The sequence below is a fragment of the Macrobrachium nipponense genome, chromosome 24 (genome assembly GCF_015104395.2).
Source record: "Macrobrachium nipponense isolate FS-2020 chromosome 24, ASM1510439v2, whole genome shotgun sequence".
Lineage (NCBI taxonomy): Eukaryota > Metazoa > Arthropoda > Malacostraca > Decapoda > Palaemonidae > Macrobrachium > Macrobrachium nipponense.
Genome location: NC_061091.1, coordinates 53,232,969 through 53,259,461, shown reverse-complemented (window position 1 = coordinate 53,259,461; position 26,493 = coordinate 53,232,969). Strand labels below are relative to the sequence as shown.

The 26,493-nt window shown below is 36.8% G+C and overlaps 1 protein-coding gene across 4 annotated transcripts in view; it reads left to right on the top strand.

The window, feature by feature from the left end:
• Nucleotides 1-26,493, top strand: part of LOC135205633 (wings apart-like protein homolog) — a 115,146-nt gene that overhangs the window by 10,336 nt on the left and 78,317 nt on the right. For 2 of the 4 annotated variants that reach the window (XM_064236438.1, XM_064236437.1), the window contains exons 2-3: nucleotides 12,633-12,835; nucleotides 16,456-18,116. In XM_064236438.1, the coding sequence (XP_064092508.1) occupies nucleotides 12,633-12,835; nucleotides 16,456-18,116 (1,864 nt within the window). Of the gene's footprint in view, nucleotides 1-4,623; nucleotides 4,951-10,215; nucleotides 10,248-12,632; nucleotides 12,836-16,455; nucleotides 18,117-26,493 lie in introns of those variants that run through there. The other 2 variants (XM_064236439.1, XM_064236436.1) reach the window with 2 other exon arrangements.

The following is a 26,493-nucleotide window of genomic DNA, read 5'->3' as shown; positions in this document are numbered from 1 at the left end:
AGAAAAGGAAAGCCAGATATAATATTAGGAAATAACAAAATTCACCTCAATATTACCATTACAAGAGGGCCAGCAACCTCCTCCGATCATATACCAATGGTAATTACATTGTCAACAAATCCAATAATGATTCCATCCTTAGAAATACCAAATATAAAAATAGCAAGCTGGGAAGGCTTCAAAAATGAAATAGAAGGAAAAATTAGTAGACAACCAAAAAAAATCAAATTAGATAGAAATAACAAAAGAAATAGTTGACGAAGAACTTGAAGAATGGTATAAAAATATAGAAGCTATAAAAAATCATATACCCATAACTAAATTCACAACACTTCCACACCCTATTAGTAGTGATAAGTTAAAATTGATACAATGGCACTACAACATCATCCAAAACACAGTATTTATAACAGGTTGGAACAACACATTAATGAGAACATATATATCATTACAAGAACAGTTAATACAAGAAAACCCAAGATTATATCATCAAAATTGGGAAGACTTACTAAAAAATACACAAAACCAGTACAATAACCCAAAACATTTCTGGAATTCCGTTGCAAGACTGATGGGAAGCAAAACATACATCGCCATACATAAAGCACAGGAATGAGAAAATATATGATGACCAAGAGAAAGAAGTACTGCACAAGGCCTACTGGCAGGAAATATTCCAGATAACGCAGGAGGATAACCAAAATTTCGACAACCACCATGAGACAATAGTCAATGAATTCATTGAACAACATAGACACAGAACGAATCCGCATCATGCAGTGACATGAGTAGACTCAATGAGGACTGCCCTTTAACAAGGAAAATAGAGTTATGGGAAATCAAAATAATTAAATTTTAAACACAAGGCACCAGGAAGAAGTGGAATTAACAAGGTCATAATTCAAAGTTTACCAGATATTGCACTTGAAAAATTAAGAGAAATATACAGTTGGGCTCTCTAAATGGGATATTCTCCCATTATATTCAAGAATGCAATAATGATTTTGATTCCCAAACCAGGAAAAGATACGTGCCAGGTAGAGAATTCTAGACCAATATCATTACTAGAAATACCTGGCAAAATATTTGAAAAAATAATTAACAACAGACTAGTGTTGTTCCTAGAAGGTAATCAGCTACACAGCAAAAATCAATATGGATTTAGAAGATGAACCCAGATTTCAATAGCAACAATCTATGAGAACATTGCACTGTCACAAAGAAGAAGATACCTATGCAACCTAGTATGTAGAGATATAGCTAAGGCATTTGACAAAGTATGGATACAAGGTCTTCAATACAAAATATTGCAACTCAACCTTCCAGGCATTTTTGAGAAAATACTATGCAACTTCATCAAAGATCGAACAGCAGCAATCAAGTCACAAAATTACATAGGGAATCCATTCCCGTTACTAAGTGGAGTCCCACAAGGATCTGTACTCAGTCCAACATTATTCATATTTTATACATCAGATGTGACTCCACCACCAGAGTACTGTACTGATGTCTGCTTTGCAGATGATATAACTCAAATGGTTATACACATAGAAAAACGTACAAGGAGAAGGGACCCAAATTTGAAAAGACAAGTAGCACAAAAAACAATGAACCAAATTGAAAGAATAAATCAATTTGAAAAGAAGTGGAAGATAAAGACAAATAAATCCAAATTCCAACTCGTATCGGTATCTGCATACAAACCTGCACAAATAATGTTAGACCAACAACCAATGAATTTTACTAAAAGTACAAGAATACTAGGAATGCAATTCGGACAGAGAGGAATATCAAGACGTGAGAGAAAGGCTAAGGATAGCAAGAACACAAAATACAAAGCTGAAAAGGTTTAGGAATATGAACACAACTATCAAAATCCATTTCTACAAAAGCCTAATCAGACCAATAATGGAATATCCACCAATACCCACGTGCTTAACATCGACTTCCAATATAAGTGCATTACAAAAATTCCAAAATAAGATACTAAGGTCTGCAGTGAGAAACAATCAAGAAGATGACGATCTGAATATAGAACAAATACATAAAAAATACAAAGTAGAACCAATTAATCAGAGATTATACAGACTGGCAACCAATATATGGAGGAAACTAGTTCAATACAATAGCGAATTAGCAGAAGAATCAGAAGCAGAAGAGAGAAACCTTGACCCAAACAACACAGACCACAGAATGGTGGAGAAGAGTATCTTCATATATTCATCGCGATGAACCTCGACCATTATGCTATTAAGAAATGTCTTGTGAAAAAGTCATATGTAGAATTTACTATGTAGATATAATGAAGAATCATTATGATAATTAAAATTAAACAGAAAATTGGAACTTTATTAAATATGATTATATTATGTAATAAAATTCAAAATATGTAATCTGTACAGTTCACCATGTCAATGTAATGTATAATCATTATTGTATTATGTTAAGATTAGTTAGAAAATTGTACCCTTACCCAAATAAAATTGTGGATAAACCACACTTTACATTACTCTTACTAATACTTAACTTTCCAAATTATTCTCTACCACGGTTAGCTAGCTAACTGCCCTCACTCTTCTTTCACCCATCTTACCTATCAGCTAAAAAAAAAAAAAAAAAAATTTCTCGTGATACCCCTCAAGCAAGTGATGGGGGCCAAAGAGAGTGAGATAATCTGCTCCAGCCCGGAAAAGGACTACACAGTTGAGACCACAAGGGCCTACATAAGCGGAGGATGATCCTTGTAGTTTTTATGGCAGATAATTCTTTGATTATCCCTTTGGGTAGAGTGTCTACTGCTGTATGATGTTCTGCTATTTGCTACTATTTCCTTCAGTGAGATATACTGCTACTCACTCCTTAAGTGCATACCGTTTCTGTAGTATGGTTACCTGTGGGCAGTGACGTTTCCATAATATGAAATTCTTTGTTCCGTAAACAATTATACAGGAAGCACATAATGAGCTGGCACGCATATATGCCAACACGTGTGTGTGTGTGTATGATTTCCTTTGAAACTTAAATCTCCAGGTTTCACATTTCTTATGAAAAAAAAAAAAAAAAAACTAATCCGCAACAGTTGACTACCTGACGCATGATTCGCCTTAAGATATCGAACCTGATTCTTCTCATTTCTAAGACGTGTCCCAGCCATTAGACCAGAATAAGCTGTGAATTATTCTTAGGATAGTTTTCACATCAGACCTGATAGCTAATTTAATTCTAGGCCGAAGAAACTTGCGTGTTTGTTTTGATACATTTTATTATGGGGAATAATTCCATAACTTTATTGACTTTGAGGAGAGAGAGAGACACTGACATTATTCATTTATCAGACCTGCAGTGAGTGAGTGGTATTGATAAAATGCATCCTCTTGCAATTGCAACCCTAACAAAAGCTGCGTAACACTAACGGAAGGATCATTATAAAATGTTAATGGGAAGACGCTGTCTCTATCAACAACAGCTGTTTGCAGATAAGTTGCTTCCGATTAACTTAGAATCATTGATATTGTTGTTGCTCTTGGCTACCAAGCATCAGCTGGCATTCGGATCATCCGGCTTGTTTTAAACCAAAGCCACGGTAGTTAGTTAATTAACATTATTGGATTTATGTCTCGAAGTGTGCCCCTGATACCTAAAATGTTTTCGGCGTTAACGAAAGATACACTGAAAGTTGGTCGGGGTATACCGTTAAATATGTAAAACCTTCATATTTTGTTTCCAGTATCCACCACCGCTTGCCTAGATACAAATAATCCATGCAAGATGACAGAGTACCTTCTGGAGAGGATCACAGTCCCAAGGGCAATAAAGTTCTATGGGTAAGCAAAATTTTCATTAAATAAAAGGCCAGCGAGTACTTATTCTAGACGTTTTCTCCGTCGAGAAATCTTTACACGGCAAGCCCTGGTGTCATTTGATCTGACACTTCCTTTTCGCGCAGCCTACTGTATTATATAACGTTCGTTCACAAGATGGATTCAAACCTATATTTTGATGATTTTCGTGTACGCTTACTTTCTCTTCGTTCCGTCTCATTGTTCTTCATGTGGTTTTTGAAAAGAGTTTGCAGGCGTTCTGAAATATCGAGCGGTAGGTTTTCCACTAATGATAATATAAATAATAAAAAAAACTTGTCTTGCGTTTCAAAACGAAATACATCTGTCTAGGGATTTTATCGCATGCGGTGAGCAAAATACATCTGAATTTCCTCGGAATACCTGAAATTTCTCAGACATTTCGCATTCAACCTGAATTACACTTTTATATTGGAACTGCAAGGCATTAAATATCTCTGTATTAGTAACTGCGTTGCAACTTTCAAAATAAGAGATAACTTTACTCGTACGGGATCTATGAAATACCAGACTCTGGGGCTCCATAGTATGTGTATCCCTCCGCACGAGAAACTTCAGAAGCGATAATAATAAACCTTAAGGAACCATAACATAAGGCTAATAATTGCAAAATATAAATACCGTCCGAACTTTCGTATAAAATAAATTTAGTTTTTATTCAAATTCTACTGCATAAAAATATATACGTATTATATAATTAATATGTAAAGTAAAAATAATAACGAAATTACAAAATGTCCGACGAAAATATACGAAAGTAGTGCTCCGAGTTTTGAGGCCGTAGGGTCATTGGTTGATAATAATGGCGTTGCGTGAAAACAATTTGCCGTTTAAGTGGACTTCGCTGCGATGTTAACCGAAGTGTTACGTGTTGTTGATCCTATGCAAGGTTTCTTATGTGTAGAATCAACACTGAAAACACAGGGTACAGTCTGTGAGGTTGTAAAAGCCATTTAAAAATAGAAATGGCGGGAATGCCTTACTCTGAGATGTATCTGGGTCGACAGCCTACCCCATAACTTCAGCGACCGAAAGGGATGAACCGAATTACTCTTGGTTAATCGCCACCCGGATTTATCTTCGATGTATAGTAAGTTTTGCCATGGCCGCTTTGTTGGTGTCTGGTTTCACGCCTTTCGGGGAGTAACGGAAGCAAATATGGTTTCGGTTAGGCCTAACTTTACCTAGATCTAGTTTTCGGCGAGAGGGCAATGCACGCAATCAACTGCAATCTCTCCCTTTCGCCTCTCCACTCGAATTGGCAGTCGCTGGGTCCCTTTTGCCTTTGGTGCGGAATTTATATTGAAATTTCCAGTTTCCTATGGACGGTCACGACGTTTCCCCGTCGCTCGTAGCCCAGGGGCCTCCTGCTGCAGTTTTCGATTCATTGCTACCCTACGGGAGGGTATAGTCCAGCCTAAGTGAGGCTACCTGACAGGGGCTCTTGCTCTTCAACAGCCATTATTGATAAATCTGAAAGAATGAACAGTTTATCTGCTTACAGAAGCAGGTTTTTACGATTTTTTCATTCTTAGGTCTGTGGGTCCGTATCCCCGAAGACATGTTTTTGTTTATTTACTTCCCCCCCCCCTTTTTTTTTTTTACCAATGTGCTTCTGTAAGCAGATAAACCGCTCATTTTTTCCACTGTGTTCCATGACTCAAAAAAATATGTGATAAATCGGTGTGCTGATCTTGACTTTACTGATTAAAGTGAATTTGGACCCCTAACTAAACTGTAGGATTAATGGCTACCCTCTGCTAGGTGATACGGGTTGCTTAGTTCAGTATTTTAATTGGGAATGACCTACCTGTAGGCTAGGGGTAGTGTGTTTCGTGTGAAAGTTTAAATGGCCTAATAAACAGGCATACTACTGGTAGTAGGATAAACGACCAAGCGACGACATAGCGGCCACCTCTCTCGGAACGCGGCCACTTCCCGGAAAAGTGCTTGAATTATGCCATTGCGTATTTCGTAATTCAGGAGAAAACGCTTACTTCGAGAGGAGCATAAACGTTTCAGTGTGCTGCCTGGATGAGCCGCAACTCTTGAATGATGTTCATGGCAGCAGATTCAATTACTTTTTTGGGAAGGTGGCCGCATTCCTTGATCAGTGGCCAATATGTTGCCTTTTGGTTGTTTACCATGCTGGTTACTTAGTTTAGTATTTTAATTGGAAATGACTTATAGACTAGGGGTGATGTTGTTCATGTGAAAGTGTAAATGGCCTAATAAACAGGCATACTACTAGGTAGTAGGCTTGTACAAAAAAAAAATTGGCCCAATGGCTGCAGATGAGAACCTTTTTTTTTTACTTATTTTTTTGTTTTTCCCCATATGCTGTTCCATTTTTTAGGCAATAATTTAGGTACCTAACAATGAGTCAGTGTGCAGACCTATTAATTATAGGGTGACTACAGTAGATTTTTGGGTTCCTTTTATGTTTGGTGGGTGGATTAATAAAAAAAAATTAAACATCATTGCACTAATGGGAATGACAGTGCATAGTTAAAATCATAGAATTAAAATTTGGAAACATAGGCCAGGTCAAGAGTGAATACTGCAGAATTATTGATTGTACCCTATTGACCAGGTTTTTCACCTGAATCACCAAAACTATCCTATTGTAGTCCTTTAAATTGATGAATAAAAGTGTGAAATATCAACAAGAATGAAAAAGAAACCCCCAAAATAACTTTGTAACTTGTTTAATTCTTAGTATTTACATTTAGTGTGTAGTAAAACTAAATGTAAATACTTAGAAGTAAAGTTACAAAGTGATTTTGTGGGTTTCTTTTTCAATCTTCAGAAGAAAACTGAAAGAAGTTTTTGTTTGGTTCATCAACAAGAATCTCGGACCAAACAGTATAATGGGCATAGGAGCACACCTTTTCTCTTATACATACAGAGCTGTGAATATTACCAACTATCTTCACACAGTTTAAGATGACAGTTGCTAAACAAGTACTTTACTATATGTATTACAAATGTACCCATGTATTTAAAACAACACCAAGCACACATGCTATTATTTACTTATGATAGTCTGAAAATGAAGTTACTTTGTAAAATACTATTTTGAATGATTTATGACAATTCAGGGTACCCACAAAGTTTATCAGTTAAGTATCAACTGGAAAAAACTGATCACCAAAGCTTTCCTAAGCCCATTTTTGTGGATTGTCTCAGAAGTTGGCTTGTTAATGCTAATCCTATAAATTGATGCTTTCTGTAGTTGTATGTAGTAAATGTAAAATTTCTAACCTAAAGTCAGTGATGATTGTGAAAATGAAACTCTTATATAATCATCTTGGCTTATTGCATGAGCAGTGCTGGTTTCTAATGTACATTTGTTAAAAAGGCTTTAATTGATAAGGTGATTACCATAATGATAGATTTGTCCTTTCACGAGCTGTTCTGATTACAGTATTCGCTGAGAAAACACTTCCTCAAATTCAACAGACTGTTGATTGTAATTTTATTCAATGGTGAGGTTTTCTACATTTCTGATTTAGAAGTACACTTCCCAGCAGCCAGATAAATGTACTATTAAATAGTGTATATTAAGAGAAATACATTGCATTGAAGTCTAGAAACCTTAATTTTTATTTGAATTTGAAAGGTTTTTTTTTTACCTTTTTCCTAGATTGAATTATCATATTTCTTGTCATTTTTATTGAGGAATATATATACTTTTACCAATGTTATTAGATAAAGTTTACAGTGGAAACATCATAATACTTCTCTTGTTCTAGTGATGAAAATGCCTCTAACATAAGTCATTTCTCTTTAAGAATATTTTAGGTTTTTGAGACTGCTCTTATTTAAGATGAAATTTGAATGACCAATGAAATACATGGCTCCATCTGGCATGTAGATTACCCAAAGCTGCAGTGGTGGTGCAGACAACCTTTGAATATTTTGCAAGATATACTCAGGATTTGTTACTGATTTTAGTTCTTATGCAGTTTAATGTTGTATGAGCCGTAGTTATAATTTTACAAAAAGAAATAAATTTATGTATAGAAAAAACATAACTTGGTAAAATTTACGATTCTCTTGTAAAAGAGGTCCCACAAGGAGTTGTAAATATGTATTCATTTTCAACTTCTCTTAAGCCTCCAGAGACTTGTAGGCCTTGAGCTGGTCCAATATGTAGTGGCTTACATCATTAACCAAATAGTTCACGAGATCTGGGTACATAACTGCAGGCAGCAGATCCACATCAGAAGTGCATTGTTCAGGTGTCAACTTGTACAGTTCTTTGCTATTGACAAGTTTCAGTTTATTTGTAATATCTTTCATTTATATAGTATCTCACCCACTGTAGGCTAAAGAGACTTGGTGTAATCAATCTTCTGTTTGTGAATTGGCTTGCCATTTTTTGTGTTAATGGTGCTCATCTGCTGTAATATAATAGGAAAACTATCCATAGTTATGCGCACGACTGTGGTTCAGGTAGCACTTATTTTCAAAGCTCCCATTGAGTAATTAGTTTAAACAAAATATTTACTGTATTTTATAACAAATAATTATACAATAGACCTCCGCTATTCACAGACTCCTATTCATAGATTTTTCTATTGACTTTATATAACCATTATTCATGGAAGATTTGCCTATTCGCAGTATTTTTTGTTGAGAAATATTCACATATTACTGTATTTTCATATAATTTGTGTGACTAAATATACTTCTGATAAAACTATTCAAAAACTCGGGTATAAGCAGTTTTAGTGTGTGTGTATTTTAACTATCAAAATAGGCTGTTTTAAGCCTTTTTTGAGGGGTTTTAAGTATTCGCAGATTTCAGCTTTTGGAGGGGAGGGTCTGGAACCCGTTCCCCACGAATAAGTGGTATCTACTGTAGAATGTATATACATCAGCCTGGTTAGATGTGGCACAAAAACTCAGTCACAGGATACCAGATTTTCAAAACTACACAAATTAAACTTTCATAATAAAAAAGGTGGCTTCATCTAGTACGTATTGCATGATTTAAATCCAAATACTTTACAATTAATACAGTATAGCATTAGAACATTAACAAGATCCTATAATCAAGTCATGGAGGGCAGTTTATCCATGTTATAAAACTACTCTGGTTTTTACTGCATGATTAATACCAATAGATAGATAGCATACTCATGACTTGAAAATGCCAGCTTATTTATCATGATGTCCTATAGGTTTCTAAGGGCTTGAAAAGAAATTACAGTTTTACAGAGCATTCTGAACCACAAGAAATGTTTTGTGAAATTGAAATTTAGTTTGATTAGTGTAAGTACAGGTATATGGGATCATAGAGATAACTACTAATTGATGTGCATATTGGATATCCATGTACTACTTTACTGGCACTGTGATTGTACATACAAAGCCTTGAGAAACTCAAAACAATTCAAGTACTATTCTTCTTGAGAATGTTCTTTTTGTAAATCGTCAACTGCGAACAAGTGAGGGAGCCATTTCAGAGCAAAGCATTCATAACTGACAGTGTTCAGAATAAACAGTGTGCCCTCCTGTTCATTTGTTTTCAGTGCTTATTTATGTGCATGAATATATACAAGATTTTAAAGTTTGTGGTTTACTTATGTCAAGAAGGCAATCATTTTTCAGTTGAGTAAGACTTAGTGTTTGATAATGAGGGGATTTGTGTCATCTTCATTGTGGTATAGTATACAACTTTCTTTAATTCAAGTTTATGTAGCTCAGTTGTGTACATTATTTTGTAAATGTAAAGTTTTTTTTTTTCAGAATTCTGATTGGATTTGCTGGACTTTATATATGTTACTCTCCTAGCTTTCAGTAGTTGAAAGGTACTTTATGGGAAACAGGTTTCTGTTAAGTTTAGTGAGTAAAGAATGGTCAGTTTTTAAGCAAGTCTAGTTTCTTATAGGTACATGTTTAAAATCCAGAAAATAGGTCCCCACATCCTATACCCAGTTTATTAGGTTAGTATATGAATAGTGTTGATTTGTAAGGATTATACTATTGGCAAAGTGTAAAATTGTCAGTATTGAAAAGAATTCAAATTAATGGAGAATGCATATACAAAAGTAAAGAGGTACTGTATGCACATATGTTAAATTTACTTAGTTCATTAAACTACTGCACTTGCGTGTGATCTCATTGTTTTATGTTCATTTACTTAGCTAGTTGTTCATTATTTAGTACCAGTACAGTATAGTTGTTGGAAATAAACAGTTCATTATGCAGTATTTATGCACTGTGGAGTCTGTTACCTTAGTACAATATCTTTACCTGTGATCGTTATCTTGACTAATCTTATCACTTGCAGCGTGATACTCTGAATTGAATTGGTATTAATGTTTCACTCATTTCAAATTATGCCAGCAACTTTTAAAGCATGACAGACTTTGTGGGGTATGTATGTGCTACAGTAATTTCTTTGGTTGTTAGTATCTAAAATAGTTTATCATTTTAAATGGTTCATGTGTTGCAGCCCTTTTGGTGGGTAGTCCGTCTTTGAAGTGTGCTTGGTGCCATTTTGGTTTTCTTATTTATAAGGGTGAACACACACACACCAGTAAAACAGGTCATATATATATTCATGTTGGCTAATTAATTGCACACAACACAAACAGTTTGAAAACAAGTCAATTTCCATCATCAGAGAATTAGTGATTAGTGTAGTCACTTCTCAATGTATTTACATGGCCCTACACTTTCCATGAACCACTAGTGAAGGTTTCGATATACCCAAAATCTATGCTGTTTTTATTTTTTCACTAAAGAATGATAGCTAAAACTTCCACAAGAAGAATATTGTTTATGACCATAAGATAGAAAATATTTTTGATGTGTTCATAGGTTTCTCTAAAATTACCCATACAATGGGTTTGCCTTGCCTTACTGTTATCAGACTCCATGCAGTAGTATGTAGTTTAAAATAGTGTGGCGAAATTAAACAATCCTTTGGTACAATTGCAAGATGAATAACACAGAATACTCTAGTGATAGGCAAAACTAATGCTTTTTTATTGTTTTATATCTGGAATGAAATGTGCAGTATGTTTACTACTTAGATGGAGAATACTATAGTTGTTTTTTAGCTTATTTTCTCATGCTTTTTAGATCTAGTTGTATGGCCTTTTTTTTTTAAAGTATTTTGTTTATTGATTATTACTAGATATACAAAGGGTTGCATTCCCACTTTGGCTGTGATAATTCATTATATATGTATATATATCTATCTAATAAAAGAAGCCTATAAAAATACCAAAATATAGAGAGAAAAGTACTATATTTCAGAGACTGCTGTCTCTCTTCAGGTATATGAATGAGAAAAGTTTACAGAAAAGGTTGTATTTATACCAAGAGATCCATCCACAGGTAAGCTAATTTAGGTCATCCCCGCTGATAATCTTCCTTTAATCTTCTTATGCATTGGTTGAATGAAAACCTTGTTGATCACATCTGAAACCCATGCTCCTTTTGAGGTGTTCATTACCTGCCTCTCTTTTATTAAGGCCGATTCCATCATTTGACACTTGTACCGGCAGTTGCTGCTATAAATCCTAGGGCTGAGAACTAAAAGGGACAATGACAAAAAATGGCCGATTGTAGTTAAGACCATTAAACTAGAAATTTATCTCTGTTTCAGTGCTATAATGGCCAATGTTATAAGTTAAGCAATCAACAAAAAAAAAAAAAAAAAAAATGTTTGCTGTACTTACCTGAATTTTAATAAAGGAAGCAATATTTTAAATGCATTTTTCTGAACACATGGTTTTATGACATTGGTCCTTCTAGTTCCCAGCCCTAGAATTATATGTGACAATTATTTATCACGTATAATTTATAGCAGCAACTGCCGGTACAAGAGTCAAATGATGGAATCTGCCTTAATAAAAGAGAGGCAGGTAATGAACATCTCAAAAGGAGCATTGGTTTCAGATGTGATTGACAAGGTTTTCATTCAACCAACGCTCAAGAAGATTAAAGGAAGATTATCGGGGGGGGGGACCTAAATTGGCTTACCTGTGGATGGATCTCTTGATATAAATACCATCGTTTCTGTAAACTTTTCTCATTCATATACCTGAAGAGAGAGACAGCAGTCTATGAAATATAGTATTTTTCTCTCTATATTTTGGTGTTTTTATGGACTCCTTTAATTCTGTTGTAACAACATTTTTACCAGATTATATATATATAATGATATATATAATATATCTATATATATATATATATATTATATGTATTATATATATAATACGATCTATATATATATATAAATATAATAAGGTAAATGGTTTGGGTTCTAATAATAAAATGAAAAATGCAGCCTTTTGCCACCTACTTTTTTTAAAAAATTTACGTATATACACATGGTTTACTTATTGGTGATTACATAGTCATATACCTCATTTGTTCTGTACCGGGCTCTTATTTTATAACTTCAGTGAAATTGTATTGTAGGGTCTGATTTTTTATTTGAGTGACTGTAAGAGTTTGACACATTGAGGACTACGTATATTGAGTACAGAGAATGTAGGAATGTGGATATGAACATATAGTAAAGAGGTCTCTATTGTTCAAGGAGGAGAAATGTTTGTTCCTAGTTTCATAGCTAGAAGGGGATGACCATGTCTTTTTAATGAGAGGTCTTTATTTATTGCCATAATTCCTCTCCTAGAATTGTGAAAATTACAAAGGGAATAGCATTGCAATCATTTCTAAAATAGGACATTTCAGTGTTAATTATTCAATTTGAAACCAACCAACATAATGTCTTGTATGTTACAGAGCATCCAGCAAGATGAGTGGAAGATATAGCCGAACGTATAGCCGTAAAAAGGCTGCTCCGCCACCAATAAGCCAGTTTGATAAGTTGGTCACGACTGATTCTGGAAGCAGTACTAGACCATCTGTTAAGAAGACTGCAGGACATGTTGGCAAATGGGGCATAACATCATTTACTTCATTGCGCAACATCAATGGTGGACTAGGTTTGTATTTTGAGTTAGAAATTAGCTCCTCTTCTAGTTGTGCTGTGATTAAGAAAAATAATTCTTGTTATACTTTAAATTATATTTTTTGTTCCTCTGCTCATAAGTTCTTAGGTACCTTTTAGTAATTGATATTCCATCATGTATTAGAATAGAACAGCTTACAAATTGAGTATCAGTGGAAAATTCTTTCCAAGCAGTTGCAACTCAATGAAAAATGCAGCAGTATAGATTTATTGAGTTGTGCTCTGGTACTGTAGCCATGTCAAGTAAGTACAGCCTGTTTTTATTTTGCTGTTTGAAGGGAGTTTCTTCCATCAATATAAAAAGTTTGAATGATGTACGTACTGTAATCATATTTATGAAAATTCATTTTATTTAAAAAAAATTTTTTTTGTTGAGTTGTGCTCTGGTATTGTAGCCATGTCATGTCATTACAGCCTATTTTGGCAGAAGGAGGTTTCTTCCATGAATATAAAAATTGTGATTGATACAAATTTTGAATGATGTAGTACTGTATTAATTTTAGCTTTTCTTTTCAGTGAGTGATTAGGAAGTTCGTTAAGGTGCAGGGTTGCGATTGTATGTCTTTCATATATATATATACTCTTATGGATGCTGGTGTAAAAATTAAAAAAAGAGGCTGGAGGCATTGTAATACTTTTTTTTTTGTTTTTTTTTTTTCATTAATCTTCAACTACCATATAAATCATGTAACACGCGATCTCGCATGTCATGCAACCCCCAAATTTTCACCCTAGAACAATGATTTGATCATGTATCTCATGTAACATGCTAGTTGTAGCTAAAGCTGAGGAAAGAATGTTCATCTACTAACGACTATTATCATGTATCGGTAACACGGAAACTTTGGTTTAGCACCATTGAACTCAACCGTAAACAAAATTTGAGAGAAATGTGTTTTAATCAAAACTATTTAGCATGAAAGAACACATTTTACGGTGTTCACTCCAATAAAAGATGAATATGTTAAGCTTGTAGTATTCTGATGAAATCAAGTGAAAATATCGAACGTATGTGTTGATTTTTTACACAATAGACATGCCCTCAGAGCCATCTACTAACAAAAAAAAACACAGGCAGTCCCCGGCTTTCGACGTTTCAAGGTTACAATGCTTTTCAATTATATTTATTAGAAATTATTTCCAGGTTTACGACACATGTTCCACGGTTACGATGCCTACAATGCTGATCTGGCAGAAGAAATACGACTCCAAAAATGCAAAATAATCAATATTTGAAGGTTTTTTTTTTTTTTTTTTTTTTTTTTTTTTTTTTTATGCAATATAAATGCAGTTTACATTGGTTTTAAAGCACCCAAAGCATTAAAAGTAAGATTTTCTTAGGATTTTCTATGATGTTCTAGCGTACAACAGTTTTCGGCTTACAATGCGTCTCAAGAACAGAATCCCCGTCGTAACCCGGGGACTGTCTGTAACTAAAATTCATTCACAACCATATGAATTCAAGTGATAAAATAACCTTGTCCCATATTCATAGAGCATCTTGAGATTCATTTATGCTACTGGAAGCAAGAAAACCTGATTTGACTTCAATACAGCAAAATGAACTTACCTCGCAATCATCCTCTGTTGATTTCCAAACCAAAGCATTGATTGCTATTTTGTATTTTATAATATGAAAATACATACAATACTATTGGATGCAGTGAAGTAAAGCATAACTTTTTAAAAGATCCATGGAAAAGGTGCATATTCATGATGTTTGTATTTTATCAAACGATATTACTATGTGAATATTACGTAAGCTAATTTTATATCTCATGTATGATGTGACCCCCCTTAAAATTATCTCCGAAATTAGGTCTTCAAAAGTCGCATGATATGCGGATATATACGGTACATATATGCTGAATTTAGTTTATGACTTAAGACTAATCATTCCAAATATTTTGTTTGATATCTTTATCTTTATAGAGCTTGTAAATTTACAATCTATTCTTGTTTAAATATAAGATCAATTTTATTTTTGGCCATCTTTTCTAAAGAATGAAAAATTAAAAGTTATGTGCCATTTGAGATTCCTTGATGCCCTCCGGGTATGAAATTTAATACTGATGTTTTTAGACATCTAAATGAAAGTCACTTAAGATGATTTCTAATCACATTCACAATTATTGTAAACATTACAAGATGATAGTCAGGCAGGAGACTCATATTGAATAGAAGGTGAAAAATTACAATTTGAGAAATGTCCTACATATTCATGCAGGTTGAAACAGACTTACGTACACTAGGTTTTGTTAAAGAAAAATTGCAGGACTGTACTTATTTTTGTTAAGTCACTACAGTGTGTGTAGCTGGTATGTGAAAATGACTGTTAAGACTTGAGTCAGTGGTTTTATCAGTGAAGTTTGTCAAGTGAACATCATTATTCTTTAAGTTTTTCAGGTGTAGAACACTATTTTATCATGAGAAATACTGTTATATTATTTTGTGCACTGAATAATCCCTTGGATTTCAGTGCTTTGTTTCAAGCCTAAATCTCATATGCCATCCTGTGGAGAACTAAGTTTACTGTAGTGTTATGTACTCGATCTATGTACTCCCCATAGGGGGTTAGTGCTGTCGTTGCCATCAGTGCTCCTCATACAGTGCACTAGGCGTTACTTAAGGTCCTTCCTTTGCAGTGTGCCTTAGGCTACAACTCATTTCATTCCTTTTGTTGTACCTCCATTCATATTTCCCAACTTCTCATAACAATTGTTTCTTAGTGCAACTGTGAGAATTTCCTCCTGTTATACCTTTAAAACCTTTTCCCTTTCATTTTCCCTTTCCACGCTGAATAACGCCATAGTTTCAAGTGTTTGGCATGAGGCCTGAATTTTTTATTCCATTCCATTAAGCTATGTGGTAGTGTTGAGGCCATTGTAAGAGTAATACCTCAATATTTGGTTTGTATAATCATATAATCATGGAGAAGGATGGTGTGTATGTTAGCACACTTGAATTTTGAAGCTTTGCCGAGTGCGAGTTACTGGTACCAAGCTCTCCTAATAAACTCAAAGCTTAGGTAAACAGTGTAAAGAAAAGATTGCAAAATATTTGTGTAAAACAAGATTCAGCTACTTTTTGCAAGTACTGTACACAGCTAGGTGTTACGTATATTGGAAAAAAAAAAAATTAGATGCCATATATAGCATTTTCAGAGGATTCTTTTTTGTGATCACAGATGAATAACAGACACAAAGGATGATTAAGACCAGGAGCCTCATGGGTAGATGGTAGGGAATCACGTAGTGCTATTGAACCCCCTTTTCTGTCTACTTTGTGCTATTTAACAGTATTTTTCTCCTCCCTTAGTTATGTTGAATCATCTTTTCCCTTTCTGTGCGCTCCTTTGTAGCTTCAACCATTCATGTCAGTTTTGGGAAGTGTACAACTTGAAATTTTCCAGCAAATTTCAGTGACTAGGTGACTTTTATAGATTTTACTGCATTTATTTTTATTCCTAATCTTGTGTTTTAAATGTACTACTGGATTAGCTAAATATGAGCGTGTGCTCTGAATTTGAAAGAAGTCCATATGTAATAGTGCTTTACAGTTGTATTTGATATTAATGTTATTCTCTCTTGTCAGGGAAAGAAGAAAGCAACAAGAGACCTTACCCAGATGATTCTCCACCTTCTGGTATTGGAGATGATGCATTCAGGTATGATGGTGGAGCAGCCAATGGGGCCTCATTACAAGTCAAACCACCCATATCAACATTCAGTAAACCTCGAAAATTCTTTAAAAGTAGGACTTCTGATTGTGTATCAGAACCAGTCAGACCCAGTGTACCTGACAAGAGTCGGGGTAAAGTGAGTGATGGGCTTAGTAATATTAAACTCCCACCTCTACCTTCTCTTGACACTCCTGACTCTAGTCAGAGTTCGTTGAAAGATATGCGTGAATCATCGCCAGTGACTGTGCCGAAGGTATCCGTTCCCAAACCCAATAATTCCGAAACTGTTGTGACCAGTTCGAGATCAGGCAGTGGTATTAAATTGAAAATATTCAAAAGCCGTGACGATGCCTCTTGTTCTCAGGAAACTTATTCCAGTACAGTGGAACTGCCTAGTGACGATTCCCGTGCAAATAGTGCATCAACTAGTAATGCTAGTTCTCCATCCACGAAAGATTACAGTGAGGGAAACCCTGACTCCTCTGAGGAATATGGCGCAGGTGCCTCCCCTCAGCCAGAGTACAAAGCTCCAGAAATCAACATAGCAGCTGCGTCAGCGAGAGCAACGATGCTCTGCTCTCCAGACAGGCTAGAGAGCCCCAACCGGACGCTTAACTCGAGCTATGATTCTAGTTTTGAGTTTCCAGGGTTGGTGGACCAAAGAACGGGGTTGCCTATAGATGTATGTCAGGATGATAGTGACTATAGTTTTTCAGGGACCCAAACTAAGTGTCAGACCCCTCAGTCTGTTAATAATGATAATAGTGTAAGTAATGCTAAAAAGACGTACGGTTCTAAAGTCACCAAGTCTTGTGAGTTGAATAAGTACCTAACAAAAAATATGGTATCTTCAGTGTCTGAAATTGATACGCAGCAAAACCCTATTAATGAGTCTGTGTGTGATGGTTCGTTGAATGATGACTTTGACCTTCCGGAGTTTGGTGTGGGATCAAGTGACTTTGGGGTACCTGAGAAATTGCCTCCCTTAGAAAGAGGCATCAGTCCAGGAGTGTCATCAGTGGGTGGGGGGGAAAGTGGTGATAATATTGATTTGTTCAGTACTGACTTTGATGAGAATGAGATAGAGGATAGGACAAACATTGACCCCGCAAACCTCGATAACATAGAACCAAAGGACACAAATACTATGGCAGACACAGCAGAGGAGGAAGATATGTTCTCATCTCAGGGTTCCTTCGAGTCTTTTAGACGTACTCATTCGACCAAATCAGAGAGTGAAGTGAGTAAGACTGATCAGCCAGCTCCATCTATCAAAAAGAGGAGCATTTTTAAGAGTAGGAATGCTGACAGTGATGCCAAAAAAAGGGCTACTTACAAGCATAAGTGGCATGACCAAGAGGACAAAGAGGAGACAACCAAAGAGGTACCTGCAACCTTACCCAGTAGCCAAAGCATGGTATCCTCCACATCTCCATTTGAGGACTTTGACTTTGATCCTCCTTCAGCGCTGAAGAGGGTGCATACATGGCCCGCGACATCCTCTGGCTCGCTGGATGATTCCACTGATAAGCAGTCTGTAACAAGTGTCAAATGTCCAAAGGTTGCAAAGCAGGTATGTATTCTTTTTCCCCACCAGAGATTGATGTGATATTTCTCTCTCTCTCTCTCTCTCTCTCTCTCTCTCTCTCTCTCTCTCTCTCTCTCTCTCTCTATCTCTCCCTCTCTCTCTCTCTCCTCTCTCCGCTCTCTCTCTCTCTCTCTCTCTCTCTCGCTCTCTCTCTCTCTTCTCTCTCTTCTCTCTCTCTCTCTCTCTCTCTCTCTCATATATATATATATATTCCACAAAGAAACAAACTGTTATTCCATTGCATTGGAATATATATATATACCGTATATTTCGGCGTATAAGTTGCCCCCCAATTCTGAGTAAATTTTTATGATTTTAACTAATATCGGGTATATTAGTCGACCTATAAAATGTGAGGCCAGCCGTACGCTCAAAATAAGCAGCAGGGTAAAACGTATCATATAAAATAACCTGAATGATATTACGGTACATATGTTGCTCTACTTATCATAAGAAATACAGGTAATATACTCGGTGTATTAACAAGTCTGCGTAATATATAAAAGATGAATATACCGGCAAATATGATTAGAAATGACGAAACGAAAGATACGTTACTCGAGTGTAATGTAAACAAACAAAGCCGTAAGTAACACTGCATAACAGCCTACGTATATATGTATGTACAAACTGCCACTCAAGTTAATGTTTTGATTGGGTTGTTAAAACGACGTGCCAGTATTTTATTAGTATGTTGGAATATTCCTTGACCATTGGTTCTTCTATGGCATAAACAGGCTCATTTGAGGGAAACCGAACCTGCAGATGATTCACCAGATTCAAACTGGGATCCTGATGAAACCGTGAATGATAATTTGTTTGATGAATTGTTTAATTAAAGTGACGATGACTCAAGTAATTTTGAAGGATTTTAAATACATATTTACTATTAAATACAATTTTTTTTTTATTTTATTTAGTGATAAATAATGTTTTCATACCATAAATGCTTTTGAACAATACCCCGGTAAATACAAAACTGTCAGTGAACGCACCCTTCTCAATTACTGTACTACAAATGGCTACGCAATGTTTACACTTGCTGTGCAATTGGGGTTTCTTCAAGTTACTTTGATTATTTTCATTTTATTTAAGGTAATGGATGTTCTAATGTCTTATTATTGTCGTATTACAGTGTGAAATGTTTTTTAATACTGGTATTTACATACATAGTTACCTCAACAAGGCTGTCGTTCTTATTAGCCAACTGTAAAGCCTGTAACCGATATGCCAAAATAATAAAGATTCACTTTTTTTTACCGTTAGATAAGTCGACCCCCTAATTTTGGCATGATTTTTTGGGGCTAAAGGGTCGACTTATACGCCGAAATATACGGTATATACTATATATATATATATTTTAGCATTCTTATAGAGTAAGCCTGAAGTCCATTTAGAAAAGAAAGGCACAACTTATTTACAGAGTTGTATGTATCCTATAAACAATTAACAGAAACTAAATGTGAATGTAAATAATCAGTAACAAGTATAATTAAATTATGTCTGCCAAAGCTTGGAAATCAAATCCTGCCTTACCAATTCCTGTGGATATTTAACCAGACTAAGTTTCTGGGAGAACAGAGCAAGAGAAAAAAAAGAAAAAACTTCATTGTGGTAAAGACCCCTTTCCTGATACTTCATGTTGCTCAAATGCAGAAATAGAATTGGTAATGAGGTCCAATTATTAAGAAGCCTCGGTAAAATAAAGTATCGTGCAGTCAAGTCAAATCTTACTGTAAACTTATTTTTTATACATTCAACTTACTGTCAGATATATACATAGCTATTACTCCGTCATCCGACAGAAATTCGAATTTCGCGGCACACGCGGCAGGTAGGTCAGGTGATCTACCACCCCGCCGCTGGGTGGCGGGAATAGGAACCATACCCGTTTTCTAATTTATATTTTTTTCTGTCGCTTGGAATGTAAACAACGTTTGCAGTTCCTCCTGATGGATTTTCGTGTTTCATCGCCATCGATCGTCTGGGCTAACTTTTACAGGGAAGTAATGGATCTTTGGTTCCGCATACGCTTTTGTTAACTTTTAGAATTTTTTGATAAAATTAACTTCGAAAATTTAGAAGATTAGTGACGTGTAACTACCGAAGTTTTCGGTAGACACTCATCCACTTTCACGAAAGTGAATTACTTATTCTTTCATGAAAGGGAATTACTTATATTTATTCATTAATACAAATAAGTGTTAGTGTTTGATTGAGGAAATGTATATCTTTCTTCCTAGTTGGGGAAGTCAGAAAGTAACTATCCTTTAGAAGCTTTATTAGCTCTTGTGTTAACGAGCAATTATAGTAGTAACAGTACTAGTAGTTGTTGCATCCTCATCACCTTCTTACTCCGCAGAATCTACAATATCATATTTGCAAATTGTAGACTTTGGATATATTTCAAATGCGAACTCTTAGAACGTAAGAAGTGAATATAGTGTTCCCCCATTACAATGGAGGGTGCGTCTGATCGGCTCTGTCTCGCTCTCAGGTCTAGACCTCTTCCAAGCTCACAAGCCCAGAGGAGAAGGAATGTCGAAAACCGTAAGGAGGTTTCAGAGAATCCCCACCGGTCAGGCGTCCCCTCGGCAGGTTCTGTAGAGCGTCCCAGACTGCCAGGGATAGCCATTGGAAAGGCATCCTAAAACAGTGTTTCTCCCTTTTTATGCCTACGGTTCCTCGATGGATAGAAGAACTTCAAATGAATGAAATTGGCGAAGATCCTCGTATAATGCCTTCTGGTAGAATTATTCAAAATGAGAATGACATTAATCGATCCACCTTTCGGAATCAGGCGACGATTTAGCGCCTTCTAATATTAAGATGATTCATTCGAGTTAACTTTTTGTGATAAAGTTCATTGTTCGAAACGTACATTTTTTTTTCTGCAACTCGACGCAGAGCGCTATCCCATGGGGGTATGAAATTGTTATTTCAACATAAGATTCCCCATCGGTGCATTTTTAGATATAAATCTATTATGATGAGAACGATTTAGATTGTTTGTCAATCGAATGAATTATATGGATCTCGTTGAGTGATAAAGCATATATGTATGACTTTTAAGCTTCTAGCTCCTACCACGCTTAGGACAAATCGCCTTAGGACTACGGTATGGCAAGGCATAGACACATACCGAAATTTATGCTATAATGGTCAAGTGAAATCCTTACAAAATTTCCTAAATTAATACGGTTTACCTTAATGTAACAGTATTATAGAGGATTCTATTACGCTAGAGTATGAGTTATATGATGCTATCGTGTCTTCGAGAAGTGATCGGAGAAGCATATCTTTATTGGTGGATTGAGAGTAGGATAGAACATTTTTCTTCGTGTTAGAAGAGGTTTCCATGAATTACCAGTACCCTTCTAGGACTTTCCTAGGAAGGAATAGGTTTAAAAGAATTGTTTAGACGACACCTATTTAGTTTCTAGACTTGTCAAAGTCTCGTTAGCTTAATTATGCTTATATAAAAACTTCCTGAAGTTCGATAATAATTTATAAGATTCCTTTATTTAATGGAGTAACTGGCAACTCTGGAAAGGGAAGGCCAGACTGCTTTCGCTTTGAATGAAGACCAACCGTCACCAACGCAGTCGCAGTACCTTCTTGTTCTCAGTCGTGAGAGGTCGTTTACAGCTCTCTCCTGCGGAATGGGATAACTAACCGTATCTCTTCCCTACAATCGTGGTCTTAGCCTCGGATTGAGGGAATACTGAAGCTATCATAAATAAAATATTTTCTGCCTTTTGTTAGGAATCTTTCAATAAGAAGGATATTACAACCTTTCAATGCTGTTTACCGTAGGTAACATGATTAAAGGATTCTAATGCAGCAGAACATGATATTATTTAATGCACTCATACTTACGAAAGCATGACTTATTAGAATACATACTTAGTGAGAAGAGAGATGTAATAGAGATTCACTTCAAGACTACGGTATGGTTAAGTCTTTCGAGAAAGGACACAACCGTATTTAGAATCAGATATTGCGCAGAAGTTGTATGAGTCGGATGGGAAACATTCTTTTAGTGGGAAATGGTTTCCCTGAATGGATTATACTACGTATATAAAAGTTTTTCATAATAAGAACGGAATTAACATATGAAAGGATGTCGGGTGCCATAAAGACACAGATGTTCTGGCACATAACATAAAGATAATTAGTAGGAGGCGCCAGCCTGGCGCAGATGCGCCACCCTGGCGCAAGTTGCGCCACCCTGCGCCAGCTTGGTGCAATAAGCCTAGAGCACCATCCAAAATTTTTCTCGTTTGAGCGAGTTATTAAACAAAAGCAATGCAAGAATTTGCGAGTCCGTGAGAACCTCGATCGACGATAATAACTGTTAAAGTATGTCTAACATTTATTGCAAAGAGTTGTGAGAACCTGCGAGAAGTCTTCTTCATAGATCTCTTAGCAAGAAGAAGACGAACAGTCTTCCTGTAGACTGCTTCCTTTTCCTCAAACCATGCCATAAGGAATCATAAGCGCCAGCCAGACGCCTGGCTCTAACTAGAAAATAATTAGTTAATAGATATACCTTAGAGCAAATTATGCTTTCCTACATAGAGCTGGGAAGTTACTCAGTCCCTCACACTGGAGTGGTCCTTCTCGTTCAGGAAAAAAGGGGGGGGGGATAAGGAAGAATTAACCGAGGAAAGAATAATTCCCCTTCCTATATACTCGTATTAGAGGAAAATTGAGAAGAAACATCCAACTATGGAAGTACTGTAGAATTATAGGATTCTTACAGCACCTCTTCTTATTTTGATATCGAGATTTCCTGACCAAGGTTGCAAGTAATAGGCCATAAAGGCTCCAGCCAGGCTTTAACCAGGCGCGAGCGCCAGCTAGGCGCGAGGCGTCAGCCAGGCGCGAGCGCCAGGCTTTAACCAGGCGATAGGCGCCAGCCAGGCGCGAGGCGTCAGCCAGGCGCAAGACATCAGGATCTCCAATTTCTCAGTATTTGGAGATAGACTTTCCAAGAGTTTCCTCTTTGAGAACTGACACAAGATCAGTTTTTTCCTGACAGTGACACAAGTTGTCGCACAGGCGGCCGTGGCCCTTGTCAGGATTAACTGAAATTGCGGAAGTCTCTAACAAGAACAGACTTCTCATGTCAGGTAACATAGTGGTCGCGTGAGCGACTTCTTTCCTGGCAAGAGGAGTTGTTTTGGGAGAAACTCTTTTTGCCAGATCAACCCTCTACTGACAATTATTCTAGATATCGCACAGGCGAACGTAGTACGTGTCAGGATAAGTGGGTTCTTCTGCTTTATAGACCTTTACATGGTGAAGAGAACTGATATCTTTAGAGGTCTCTCGCTTTCCTCAACCTTATGAGACAAGTGATAAAAAATATATCGGACTCATAAGTTAATCTGGGTGCAGGTTTTAGAAAGACCTTGGCAACCCCTTTTTTATTGCACGTTTCGGCTAGTCCCTTGAACCATGCAGCTCCTCTTTCTCCTCTTTCATTGTTATTAACAGGATGGTATATTATCCTACTCCCATGTAAACATATAACAAGGGAGACCTTGTAATGTTTTGGTACTGGAAAAGACTCGTAGGAGCTCTCAGTATTGGGTGAGAGGCTCTTTCAAGTATCTGAACCGTACATTACGGCATGATGTCCTAGGATAGGAATCTTGAATGATTCTCCTCGATCCTGGATCAGTTAGTAGGAGAATAGGATAATAATAATTTGTTTTGCAGAATAACGATGATAGAATTTTTCCATTCTCTCGTTGCCCAGGCACGAGGACAGGAAGAAAGATAAGAGAGAGGTAGCAATATACGCCATCTTTATGTTATAGAAAGGGGAATAAAATTTAGTCTTTTTCCCTTAAAAAGATAAACTCTTTACAGAATGTAAGACAAAGGGCGTCAAAGAAAGAGAGGATATATGTTATGCCTCATTTTAGACTTAGTGAGGTTGGATTCTCAGAGGTCACGTTCTTCTCACAGCAGGTTTTGGAAGTCTTTTCCAAGACAGTCTGAATATTCTTTCAACATCTATTTTAAATGGACCTTAACAACCTCTCCACTCTGAGTCTGTCTGCGTGCAGACTGACCAGAAGTGGACATGAATGAGAGGATGCTTCAAGGTAAATGACAGTAGTCATGGATAAGATATATAATTACTGCAGATCGTGCTTGAGGGAATGAGGAAACTGTCCTCTTCCAATACCTCTGTGAACCACATAGCGGTTTTTTCTTCCCTTTCAGAGGGAAGAATTACCTTTGTATATATCTGCTATCAAAGAACGCAGTAAAAGGCTATACTCTGTCTCTATAAAGGGAATTGGAGATAGCAGAGCATTAAGATCTTCGGGATCTTACACAATACCTCTATACGACAAGACTTGGAGATCTTATAGTTACAATGGGATCCTATTTGGGCCTCAGATTCCGTGTTCTGACAAGATGGAACTGCTCCTCATCAATGTTTCTCTTGGTACTAATCGACCAAAAGGACGAGTGAGATTTTGGGCTTGGAATCTGGAATCAAATTCTAGAAAGACTCGGCAATGGGTTCCTGCCAGCATGGTATGTTTGGCAAAAGAACTATAACCTTTTATTCCTGGATCAACGCTTTCAGATAAAGGATTCGTTGTCCAGGCAATGTATTTACGTTGTTATCTACAAAAGAAGATAAGATTTAAACATTTGCTGACAGAGTCTTTGGAATACGATGAGGGCTCAAAACTACTTCCCAGAAGGTTCGAAGAGATATATTTAAAGAGCTAGAAATCGGGAATCCTCCCAATTTCAGCTCAGAGTCTCCTTAAACTTCCAGGCTCTTTCCCTGCCTTCGTGCAAGGATAGGGAAGATTTTGCAACGAGAGAACTCGTCAACATGTAGGAAGAGTGCTCGTTAGCAACTGAAGTATCAAGTATGATCCTCCTCGGAGGAAGACTGGTCTCTCGGACTATTAGATTTCCTATCGTCTACTGGATGTAGCCGACTAAAATTACCTCCCCTTGTTGCAGAGGCCATAAGCTCAAAGTGAAAGAATTTCTTCCACCCTTTTCCTTTCTCCTGATAAACGATTGTGGATGTTCAGACTTTCGGACAATGTAGCGCCAATCAGGCGCCAAATGCCAAACAGGTGTAAAGACGCCAGAGCAAGACAGTCCAATTAAACACTGTCATTGTCTGATGAGGAGAAGGAGTAGGCCTCCAATCTGGCGCAGATGCGCTAGAGGCGAATAAATCAGGCAAATAAAGTGTCCGAGGTGGACATCGCCAGTTTTCATCGAGACTCTTAACAAGCTCGAATCTCCAGCAAGTGGGGAGAAGTCAGCCAGGCGCGAGGCGCCAGGCAAGCGAAGCACCAGCCAGACGCGAGGCGCCAGCCAGACGCGAGGTGCCAGCCAGAGGCGCGAGACGCCAGGCAGGCGCGAGGCTCCAGCCAGGGGCGAGGCGCCAGCCAGGCGCAAGCCAGGCTCTGGGCTTCATCTAGAAGAGATCTGTTGCAAAGAAAACCCTGGTCTTCTTTGGAAGAGTGGAATCTCTAAAGCACTTCTTGAGTAACTTGACGTTTCCTTCAAACAGCTAAGAATTAAAAGCGCTTGAAGTGCGAGCTTTTAACAATTCTTGTTCTTTCCATAACAATATGTCGTGAGAGTCATATTAGCTGTATAACGGGAGATGCAACTCTGTGTTGACTTCTCTTTGCACGAAGGAGATCAAGTGGGCCTATGAGAGATCCTTCTCTCTTTGTTATACGTGTCCACGGATGCGTTGCTGGGATAGGGAGCCGACACTGATCCTTAACTAGTGAATTAAAAATTTTTTTTTATTTTTAACATAAGTGTATTATTTTCAGGGGTTATTTGAAATGAGTTTGGGGATAGCTCTTTTCAAATTAAGCACAAACCCTCGTGTTAGGATCAGGTGATCGGGATCGGTGTTGTGCTCCTTAAATTATGCCAATAGGCATTGGTGTATTGTCATGTAAGTGGATAAGACCCCATTGACAAATGACCACTAGATTCTGTCAAGTAAGTGGATAAGACCCCATTGACAGATCTACAAGAACTCTTAGCCATAGGTCACATCCTCGCTGAGGCTCTTGAGACGAAGCAGACTACTAGCAATAGCTAGGAAGTCGACCCTTCGTCTAAACACATAGGAACCAAGGTTTTATTTATTTATTACCTACAACGTATGTTGTTTACCTGTCTATTCAGTAATAGCTGTCTTTTACCCTCCACCAATGGTGTGAATCAGCTATGTATATATCTGACAGGTAAGTTGAATGTATAAAAATGATATTGTTATGATACAATAAAGTTTTATACATACTTACCTGCCAGATATATACAATTAAATGGCCCACCCAGC